We start from the raw sequence: 12,197 nt of genomic DNA, 5'->3' as shown, positions 1-12,197 counted from the left end.
TCCCTAAACAGCAATACCGTACAGTACAGGACATAGCATACAGTACAGGGGAAATGTAAGTCGAAGCAACAGCCTAATGTGAATTAATGACATCAAATGACGCCGACATAATTTTATTTAATAATTTGTTTTATGTAATAAAAATGAAACAATGTGTAACATGACAGGAAATAAGTTACAGACGAACAAAGCATTTTCTTAATTACAATATATTACGATTATTTTGTCAAATCATGATACAAAATTAAGATCTCAAGTGTGCCAAAAAAGACACTAAAATACATCACAAAACGCTACAAACACCGAAGCGGCTGAGGGCTTCGCTTTCACGCCCCCACTGTGGACCCTTCACTGCCACCGTGCCCCCAGCACCTGGCTCGGGGCCTTCGGCCCCTTCGTTGCACCACTGATCCTTTTGTAGTTCCGCATTTACAATTTTTGCACCCCCACCCCGTGCCAGATGGGAACAAACCTACCCCCCTGAATACTGCCACATTCTTATGCAAATTATGCAGTTTGAAAATTTGTGATGGTACGCAGGTCTTGGGATAGCAAGCCTCATTTAAAACCTCTGGACCCCCTATCGGGGAATTTCTAGCGATGTCGTCTTGGAAAAATAAAATCTTGAGCGCCGAAAGTACTACAGTATTCAAACATAAATTACTAAGCTATCAAATTTTAGGGATTAAAAACTGTTTAGTGCGAGCAAAATTGTATCATTTTTTAATAAAAAAACATCCCAGGCAAATCAAATTTTTCCCGAGGGGGGGTGGGGGGTGTGGAATGGACTTTCCCAACGGGGGTTGGACCCATGTCGGGGAACCTGGACCCCCGTCGGGAAATCCTTGGCGCCTGGTGTTCATCCGCACCTCCTAGCCTACGCCCATGAAACAATTGTCATGTGTGTTCAAGTTTTCCGATTGACACTTTTTTTATTATTCGCAAACATTACATTTTTCATAATGATGTATAAACTTTGCCTTTGGCAAATATATTTCAGTGGCGGATCCAGGGATTTAAAATAAAGAGGGCCCAGGTAGGGACTTTCACAGACGGATGGTGTAGACCAACTCAGCATCACCATGCTTGGGACTGAGATAAGAAAATTCATGATTATGGCACCTAGCTGGCTCGTAATGGAACTTTTAGACCTAAATTTATTTATAATTTTCATTTTTTCTCCATTTTTTTTAATATTGGAAAATTAAGGGGAGCATGGAATGGCCCAGCTCCCCCCACCCCTTAAATCTGTCACTATATTTGTGACATGACTACAGCTACCTGCATGACAGCCTTGTCTTCTGATCATACAGTGAATTTTCTTGATGGGTTTCAAGAGAAACCTACACATTTTAGAGCACTGTTATGCTTTGTTCTGCTTCATACCTAGTTGATCTCTATTTTTATGCCACATCAACGTCTATTCATAATTCACACTTAACAACTGTGATTGTAATACTATGAAAGAAACTCCACTTCCTCCATAAGAAGAGAAAAATGAATCCTTTTCTGATGAATCAAAAACAATTTTGTGGCATGTTTATGTATTAAATTACTTTCTGTTTCTCTTTCTGTTCGTATACTGCACTAAATATCATAATTGAGTAAAACGTGCAGGTGTTGACGTTAGGACACGAAGATTCATCAGGGTTGAAGTCAAAGTTTATATTATTTCTATTCATAGGATTTATAAAACAATTTATGGATAGCACTGGATTACATGTATACCAATGGCAAGAAATACATCTTGACCTGACAGTTAATCTATGAAAGGAATTATTTGAAAATGTTAGAAATGGAGTTTTTTTTTATTCATTGAAAGGCAAGTTATTAATGGATGGGTCAAGTTTGTTATATTCGATGATTGTTCCTTGGGAGGAAAGAGAATAAATAAGTGTCAGTGAGGTTTTTAAGGGTACGGAATTTCTTGAGATAAGCTGCTCGGATCATGCTAGAACAGTGATTTAAGTCTGCAGATGGTATGGAAACAAGTTTATTTATAATTTTATGAAGAAGAATGATTCGGAGCCAGTGGCGTAACAAGGTTGTGTGGGGCCCTGAGAGTACAGTCGGGGTCCTTGATGCAAATTGACTGCATGTCAACTAAGAATTGTACCTTAATGATGAACATTTTATTTGTCAAGTATATTAATATTACTTTTGCCAATTTTTTTAGCTGCATGAGGAGATTGATCGTGTCCTAGAGGGCAGCAAACCAACAATGGCTGATCGAACCCGTCTTCCATACTTTGAAGCAACAACATATGAGGTACAACGTCTTGGTAACATAGCAGGAACATCCCTGCCACATGCTAATGCAGAAGAATTTGTTTTGAAGGGCCACAAGATACCAAAAGGCACCATCATCAACCTGAATCTGAAAAGGATTCACACAGATCCAAAATACTGGCATGATCCAATGACCTTCAACCCTGCAAGATTTTTAGACGAGGATGGCCAAAAAGTTAAAAAACTTAATGTTTTCATGCCATTTGGTATAGGTACGTAGACTTACCCATTTCTACAGTTTCCATCTTAAAAATATCTTCTTTTTTTAAATCTTTCCTGTCACTGATAAACTGGTACTCCCCACTCATCCCTAGGCCAGTTTCAAAATTGACAATAGACATTTTACTTAAGCCCGGATTTTTTTTTTTTAATTTTTTTTTTTACACCTGAAATGCTGCAATGTTTTTGAGCATTTTTAAAAGCCATTATTTACTATGATAGAAAGCCTGGTATTGACATTCTGGCTAAAGTTTAACCATACTTTAAGGATCAGACTGGAACCCTGATGAACAATTTTTGATTTAATAAAACAATTGTAAATCCTGTGGTGGATTTCGTAAGATCTTTTATATGCGACTATCTTGCATGTGAGATAAAGATACTTTTCAGAGGATAAAGTATTGCAATATAAAAGTAAAGCTTGTAAGTCTATTATTATTATTTACTCTTTGTCTTATAGGAAGAAGAGCATGTCTTGGTGAGAGCTTGGCTAAAATGGAGATGTTCCTCTTCATGACTAATTTCTTTCAGAAGTTTAAAGTAACTATTCCTGAAGGTCATCCACAGCCTGATTTTGACCCAGTAGTTGGACTTACAATGAGTCCAAAACAGTTCAAGGTGTGCGCCATTCCTCGTGGATAAACGCTAGACCTGTTGAATATCTCGCATCGTGCACGAGACTCATGCCTCTCTTAAGCGCTTGCACTCAAGGACCAATAGAGGCTAGTAGTAGTAAATCTTTGTCAAGTCACGGGGCCCATGGGCTGGAGCTTATCCTCAGTTTGACGTAGCATGGAGCGGATAAGAGCGTGATGGTCCCCCTGGGTGGGACACTGGTCCACCTCAGGTTACTCCCGGCAATTTGCTGGTACCCATTGATACAGCTGGGTAGACTAAAGCAATGTAGATAAAATGCCTTGCTCAAGGACACTAGTGAAATGCAAGCGAAGGATTGAAACCCCAACCAAGGAACAAAACCTCACAGATAAGTGTAATACTGCCAACTAAAAAAAATAATATAGTACCCCTCTCGCTAAGCATTTCAATTGTCCATTTTGACTTTTAGCTATGATATATTTTTCCTTTTCTGTACAAAACATGTACAATCTTATGGGCCATTAATCTATAACCTAATTATCTTGTGCATTTAATGGGAAGAGCTCAATGTAGTAAATCAGGAATATTTCATAGTGCATCGATACCTCTTGAATCATAAACACTATAAGCAATGCATACAAGTTTAATTACACTGATGAACTAAATGAATTTTACTTGCATTGATATTTTTTGTAACAAATTGGTTTATGTATATTGTAACTCATAGGTCAATTAAATTAAAATTATTAAGACTATTATTTCAAGTTGTGTGATTGATATGCCAAAACTCCTATTGACGGTCCAATCGCACTCTCTTAATTTAATTCCCTAATGGGGTACCCCTATTCAGGGGACACCAATATCAAGGGACATTTTTTTATCATGAAGTTTTCCCCTTATTTTGATTTCAATTGCTTAGAAATATATCTGTCTCTTATACACATCTAGATGTGTATAAGAGACAGTATATATATATATATATATATATTTGCTTTTTTGTTTTTTGCTATACTGTATCTCAAAAACCCCCTGCCAGGGAAAAAAAATGCATACCTTCTAATTAGGATAAAAATAAACTATTTCAGCCTTAAAATCAATGATTTGTTGAATATTTTAATGTCTGGTTTTTAAGAGGATAAAACGCTGTTGGTGGTAGTCACTGATGTGTGCTGAATCGTGGATATCCTAGGTCGGCTTTTAGTCTCCGGCATGATTCTAACTACAGTACATGGTGCTAATTCTGATGCTCCGGGATATATAGATCCGAAAGAGATCAACAGTACAAAATCACTTCTTACATTTGTGCAGCGGTATGTGTTTTATCCTTTAATGTACTGTATTTTGTTACTGTAGTAGCAAAAGCTCCATTTTAATATAGGACAAGAGGATGTACATTAATCAATATCCAAAAAAATAACAAATAAAAATCGAATGAGAATCAAGTGCTTACAATTCTATACTAATTCTGCAAATATAGTTCATAAAAGATCAAGTTCCATAACCTCTGTCCAGTATTTGGCAAGTTCGTTGGATTTTTAAAATGTCAAACAAATATCAAAGATAACAAAGAAGCCCAGTGTATATAAACTCCATAGTGCACAGTGCCGGCGGAACGTTTTTCAAAGTTGGGGGCTCACTAGTAAGATGAATGGGAATATGAATCAGGGGGATCTGGGTTCAAATTTAGGGGGTGGTGTCAAGTTTCCCAAAGACCTTAAAAAGGAAAGGGGGCCAGCAAGGGCGTTGATCCGTGGTTAAAAGTTGGGGAGGGGGACGAAATGAAAAACAAAGCCTTGGGCCGTAGGGCCAAGCCTTGGTTTAGGACCAGGGGGCGAAACACCCGAAAGCTCTCGCGCCTATAGCCTTTTAATTGATTTTAAGCAATGCAATTAACATTTATTTCCATACGAAATTTTCAAAATATCCAGTGGCGGGTCCAGTAATTTGAAACAGAGCTGAGCCCAGAGAGGGACTTTTGCAGATGGAGAGTGTAAACCACATCAGCCCCACCATGGTTGGGGCTGAGGTAAGAAAATTTATGATTATGGCACCTCTAGTTGGTCGAAAATGGCACTCTCAGACTTAATTTGAATATAATTTTCATTTTTCTCCACTTTTAAAAATCGAAAAAAAAAACCTTAGGGATGGTGTGCCCGCTGGGCCCCTTGAATCTGCCACTGAAATACTCATCATAAAAGTTTTTAAAATTATCCTTTTAATCATATTTATGCCCGCTTATATATTTCGTGCAAAAACATTCATAAAAATAATGATTTATTATATCTACTGATTAGCTTGTGACGTATTCAAAATTCGAACCATGAAAAGCAAATAACAAAATTAAAACAGTCATAAATTTAGTCTTTTTGCATGTAGGCCTACAGTACTTTTAAAATCAATTAAGAGGTTTTTGCTTTTCTCCTCATTTTGAATTTCACTTTTGTGTAAGCAATATTGCGACTACACTATATGTGAGTGGAAATAATACCGTCTAATTTACGATCAAACAGGACTAGGGAGATAGGGAGCACACAAAACATTAGTTAGCGTTTTGATTTCACAAACATAAAGGTGATTTACTTAATTTATCATTATCAGTTGCGGCTCCAGGAGGGAAGCAAAATAGAGAGGGAACAGGGAGGACTTGCACAATTTGGGAGAGTAAATCACCTCAGCCCCACCATGGTTGGGTCTGAGTAAAGAAAATTTATGATTATGACACCTCTAGATTGCCGGAAATGGCACTCTCAGACCTAAATTCTAATTCTAATTTTCCTTTTTTCCATTTTTTAAAAATAATTTTGAAAAATTTAGGGTCGGCTCGGCCCCACTTGATTCCGCCACTGATTATTAAGAAGTCATTGCGAGATTGCGTCAACGTACGGTAACACTGGAGTAAAATTTTGGTATCATCACTAAATCAAAATAGATGGACATGTCCGTGTCAAAGGCTGTAAAATTATTATTTAATAATTGCTATATGAAATTCCATTGACTAACTATATATATTTTTTTAAATTAGGAAAACCAGTAATCCTAAATATGTAGATAATATTAAACACATACGTACGGGTATACAAAAGGAATAAATCGTTTACAGTATAAATTGTGCACTTTTGAGTTTGTAAAAATATTGGCCTAATAAGCAACACGCTTCCAATTTTAACAACGTTCAGTACATTGTTTTCACAATGAATTTAGCGTCTGATAACTGCTGCACCCATGAAATCGATCTAGTGGTTTCTGAGATGGTTACGAAATGTATACACAATTGCGTTTTTACTCGGCTTTGGTCCGCAAAATACGTACTGCACTTGGAAAACTGAACAGACAAAATTCATGAGTCATGCGTGATTGGTATTCTTTACATTCGCTTTTAAAAGTGGGGTTTTAATTATAGAAGATTGGTGAAAAGTGGGGGGGGGGGACAATCGATATGATGTCCCCCCTACTTTGAAAAGTGGGGGGGGGGACGTTTCCCCCTGTCCCCCACCGATTCCTAGATTGCGGGAAATGAGCTTTCCTGACTTTTGAGCTAGGTGTCTTTTAATGACTTTCATTTTAAAGATGTATCTGTCCCTTGAAAATGACCAAAATCATAAAAAAATAATTTTTAAATTAACTTGCTCATTTTGCAGTAACACACAAATTATTAACTTGAGCATTGAAATTATTAAATTAAAAAAGTGTGTTCCCAGATTTTTAACTGGATAATTATTATAAGATAATAAAAAACTTCCAGTGACTGGAAGTGTTTTTAAGGGCAGCTTAGCTCAGTCGGCTAATCTGGTGGTAGCCACTGTGTGTGCGCTGAACCGTGGAGATCTCTAGCTTCCCGGTTCAATTCCCATCGCTGCCTCTCCTTGTGTTACAGCTGGAGGGCTGAAATACAAGTTACAATAGCGCACCGTCTTTCGGATGAGACGTTTAAGCCGTTGGTCCCGTGTGCATTGATGGCCCATGTGCACGTTCTTCTTCTTATCGTGTCCAATTCACTAGTAGCTAAATTTTGTTCATCCACAGCTCAACACATCTCTCAGCGTCTTTTAGTACAAGAAAAATACATCTTAGGATTGAAAAAATTGCAACAGAATTTCTGTTTGCACAGTGCATTCTCTTAAGGTCTCTGTATGAACATACTAAAAATCTAGAAAAATCCACATAGGGGAGTGCATTTTTTTTTTCAAAATGGCCGCCAAAAATGGCTAGTTTTAACCAAAAATTTTTTTAAAACTTGATCTTTTCAACATATTTCAGCATATTTTTTTTTCCAAAATATGTTTACAAATCCTAAAATTGTTCTGATGCATACACACTGATGTGGGTATCATTAATTTCAAGATGGCTGCCACAAATACGACGATAGTGTGTATGCATAATACGCCAGGTAGATAGTACCATATGAACGTTTTGGACAAAAGCACTAACTTTTTACATGCTCTTTATGGTCATAGCATTCAAATTTGATAGAACCCATTTTGTCGGAGGTAATTATGGCAGCCATCTTAGATTTAAAAATGGCCACCTTATAAAACCTATGTATCTCTACGGTATTATCTCCTCTTTTAACTTGGAATTATAATTCTAGTGTCTAAATGGTTATGGAATACTAGCATGGCATGGGCGGATTTAGGGGGGAGGGGGCGTCTGCGACGCGCCGCCCCTCAATCGCTCTCTATCGAGGTCAGCAGGTATGTGCTGTCAGACAACCCCATGCACAGTGACCACAGTACACTGATATGTGTGCACATCTCCATTGACGACACCCCTTCAGTAGACTTACTCTTTTAATAAAGTACAGTTTTTGTGTAGACAACATTTGACACTTTTGACGTGTAAGTTTTGCTTCCTTATTGTTTTCAAGTACAGTACCTGATTTAATCAAAATTGTGTAATTTAAAAGATATACTGTATGAAATTGTATAATCTTGTTGTCTCTAATTGACATGAAACAAAGTAGGCCTACCTAAACCTAGGGCCTAGGCCTATTTCCAGTGGCGGATTTGGGCGGATTTTTAAAAAGTATTAAAAAAAAAGATTTTTGACCTGGTAAGATTGTTAATTTAAAGTAATTATAATTTAAGGTCATTAAACGAATAATCTGAGCAGATTGTTCATTTAAGGTAATTCCAGTTCAAATATTGTATAAAATCTTAATAATTACCTGTAATGTTTTACATCTGAATCATACTGAAGCCCTCGAAATTCATTTTTTTACAAGAAACTACATTACTTCATTCAAGGTAATTTTGGCAGCTATCTTTAATTTCAAAATGGCTGCCATGCAGAAACTATTTTATTAATATCTTAACTTTTAGAATCACTTCAAATTATAATTCTGATGTTTAAAACCTTGTTTTTATGGTCAATAAAATATACCATTTGGAACATAGTCAGCCTGGTCATTAGGATAATATAGGTCAGTTAAGGTCATTCAAGTTCATTTTATGTTAAATACCGTACCATATCAGAGGTCGTTATGATGTCCATTTTAGGTCAAGGTGATTTTGCAGCCAAATTAGAGATGGCATAAATACATATGTTTACTTTACATAATCAAATATTGACTTTACCAGTTGTGACATTGTCAGATGATTATTATAGTCATAAATAAGTTAATTAATGTCGTTCAATTACGTTTCAGGCCAAATATTGTATGACATGTTAATAATAATAATAATAATCATAATAATAATAATAATAATTAATAATAATAATAATAAATAATAATAATAGTGTAGTTTCATATAGCGCACATATCCATCTAATGTAAGATGCTCAGGGCGCTTGATGTGTGGACTAGGAACTCGATCAATGACTTTCTTCTCCCCTAAGGGTCCCTTCATGTCTGTGCTACCCGGTAACCCGGTACCAGCAACTCTCGTCGTCCACCACAGGGGCTGTCTGTTCCAGTACACCGGGGTATCCCCCTACTCGTCTCGAAGGATGTACTGGGTTCTTTATAGTGCACACGAGCCATTGTATACACTTGGCCTACGGTTTATAGTCCTTATCCGAGAAGACTTGTTCTACTACCAGAACCATAGGCGAGCGTGCCGTTCGAACCAGCTGCAGCGCCGATATTATGGCTATAGTTTGCGGCGCCCCTGCTAACCGCTCGGCCATTCGACAATAAAAAATATAATCGAATTCTGTGAGCTTAAGTATAATATTTAAATTAAAATATGACTGCTACCAAGAGGATATCACAAAGTATGAAACATAAAATGACCTTAATTGACCATTTATGACCACGATCAGGGGCATCGGAAGCTATTTTTATTGGTCCGGCCAAATAATACATAATCATCATTGCATTGACATGACTTTGTTTCATTAGTTTTGTCTTTGTCTATAGCTCAAAAAACACACTATTCTATCAATCATTCATACTCGTACTAAATATATCATTTAACCATTCATGCTTTATCCTTTATATTTGTCACCATGGAATTTCATATATATTAACGTACATACAAGTAATAGTAGTTAAACATTGCTTTAACAGTAGAAATCAAAAAAGAGTAATCTATCACTTAATACGTACCGTATCTAATCAAAATTACTGATTTTTCCTGGCGTTTGTCCTACCACCCTGACCGGGACTGTTACAGGGCCTGAGTAGAACCCCTGTAACGTACAGTACCTTGTTCTAATATTAACACTCAAAGTTGATTCCCCTGATTCTTTTGCTCTATGGAGTACTTATCACCTTGTAGATCTGTCCATATGATGGGAATACTTACATAATGGTCCTCCTGCCATTAATATACCAAGGTCATCACGTTAAAGAACGCAGTACACTCTTCGGAAAAGAATAGGGGGTCATCTCCCGGTGTACTGCCCAATCACCACCAGAAGGACCCCACTGGAAATAAGTCTTCTTCTAGACTTTTGTGGGATATCCTTGGTGTTTACACCGAATAAATCCAAATCCAAATCCATTTTTTTCGCTGTAAAATGATGGTTTTTATGGGTAAGCATTTTTGAAATGTTGATTTCTAAATGGCGGGAAATAGCTTTCCAGACTTCTGAATTTTAAGTTCTTGAAAATTGAAGGTTTTCCCCTCTTGAAAACGGTCAGGTGAATTTTTCTCATTCTTATTAGGCCTTACGTGTGTATACATACATTTAAAAAATGAGTAGTTGCATGCGTATTCTTTTTCTTCTATAAATCGATCAATTTCCCACCCCCACCACCCCCCCCCCAAAATAAAAGCAAGAAAGAAAAATGGGGTGATCCGGAGATTCCCCAGGAGGATTTTGATTCATAGATGGTGGGAAATGAGCTCTCCCGACTTCTGAGGTCTTTTAATGACTTTTAAGTTTTTCTAAATTCAAGGTTTCTCCACCTCTTGAAAACGATTTCATTAATCGATGAAAGCCAAAGAGAGAGGGGGGTCCCGTTTCCCCCTCCCCCGGGAAAATTTCGATTTTTAGATGGCGGAAAATGAGCTTTCCCGACTTTCGAAATGTCTTTTAATGACTTTAAATTTCTTAAAAACTAAAGGTTTTCCCCTCTATCTTGTGTTTCTAAGATCTTTGACAATTATTCAATCGGTACATATAAGCAGGAGCCCAGGGGTGTCAGCATAGCTGGAAAGTTAACCAATTTTTGTGTATATAGTAATGTTCTATGTGCCTGTCTATGTAGGAGAATGGGCATCTGCCGGTCCCATTGTGGTGGGTGTGGTCAGGAGGGGCATAAAAAGGGCCCCAAAAATTGAGCTAGATCAACTTGTGAATTAACCCAATGAAACCTATCAGAATATATTCGGCATAGTTCAAGATATCACGAATGGACAATGCTAGACATTTCCAATGGTGGGGGGTGGGTGCCAGACGCAAAAACCGGTACCCCCAAATTAAGCTAGATCAGCTTGTGAGTTAATCCGATGAAACCTACTGGAAAATGTTGGGCATAGTACCAGGTATCAGGAATGGTCACCGCCAGACATTTTTAATGGTGGGGTATACCTGCCAGACACCCCAAATACCCCGCCCAAAAAATTGACCTAGATCAGCTTGTGAGTTAACCCGATAAAACCTACTAGAAAATGTTCGACATAGTACCAGGTATCAGAAATGGCCACTGCAAGACATTTTTAATGGTGGCGTGTACCTGCCAGACACCCCCCTTATAGCCCGCCCCCGAAAATTGACCTAGATCAGTTTGTGAGTTAACCCGATAAAACCTACTGGAAAATGTTCGGCATAGTACCAGGTATTATGAGTGGCCACTGCCAGACATATTTAGTGGTGGGGTGTACCCGCCAGACACCCCCTTATACCCTGCCCCCCCCCACCCCTAAAAAATAACATAGATCAGTTTGTGAGTTAACACGATCAATCGCATTGCAAAAAAATGGGCATAGCACCAGGTAGCATAGCACTAGGTATCACGAATCAGGGACGTAGCCAGGATTTTGAAAGGGGGGGGGGGAGCCGTTATGCGAATTACGTATGACCCCGGCGGGGTCAAGAGGGAGAATCCCCCTGTGAAGTAGCGCACTCTAAACGTTCTTAGGACTGTTTGAGAGGATAAAGTGAAAATTGCAATAGACGCATTATAAATAAGCGAAAAAATAATTATATAATAAATGAACAGTGGCAGATCCAGGAATTCGAAAGAGAGGTGAACCATGGAGGGACTTTCACAGACTGAGGAACCATCCACCTCAGCCCCACCAGGTTGGGGCTGAGGTAAGAAAATTTATGATTAGGGCATCTCTAGATGGCCGGAAATTACACTCTCGCACTTCAATTTGAATATATTTTTCCTTTTTTTTCCTTAAAAAAATGAAGGGGGGGGGGGTGCCTTGAATCCACCTCTGCTCAAAACATTCTTTATCCAGAATAGTCATAATCACGAAAAATGGACACGGAAAACCAGATCACATCATAAAAACAGACAGCAGTCACTAAGACATACATCAGGAGCCGACTCGATGGAGTTAAATGCCCATACCCAGGGAAGAGCACAGATCTGTTTTGAAAGGTGGAGGGGGAGGACATTTTGTAAGTCGGCACCCACCCCAGCCCCACAATAGTTGGAGCTGAGGTGAGAAAATTTGAGGAAATAGTACCTCAGA

The 12,197-nt window shown here is 38.0% G+C and overlaps 1 protein-coding gene across 1 annotated transcript in view; it reads left to right on the top strand.

Moving 5' to 3' along the window:
* LOC117107803 (cytochrome P450 2C23-like) overlaps positions 1-3,863 on the top strand; it is a 14,211-nt gene extending 10,348 nt beyond the window's left edge. Inside the window, exons 3-4 of the mRNA XM_033249579.1 lie at positions 2,177-2,501; positions 2,969-3,863. Coding sequence (XP_033105470.1) covers positions 2,177-2,501; positions 2,969-3,150 — 507 coding nt within the window. The 3' untranslated portion in view covers positions 3,151-3,863. The remainder of the gene's footprint in view (positions 1-2,176; positions 2,502-2,968) is intronic.
* Positions 3,864-12,197: the final 8,334 nt, after the last annotated feature.

Source organism: Anneissia japonica, unplaced genomic scaffold, assembly GCF_011630105.1.
Source record: "Anneissia japonica isolate Jap-2015-1 unplaced genomic scaffold, ASM1163010v1 scaffold287753_len344599_cov186, whole genome shotgun sequence".
In the NCBI taxonomy this organism is placed as follows: Eukaryota; Metazoa; Echinodermata; class Crinoidea; order Comatulida; family Comatulidae; genus Anneissia; species Anneissia japonica.
This window is presented reverse-complemented; position numbering and strand designations above follow the sequence as displayed.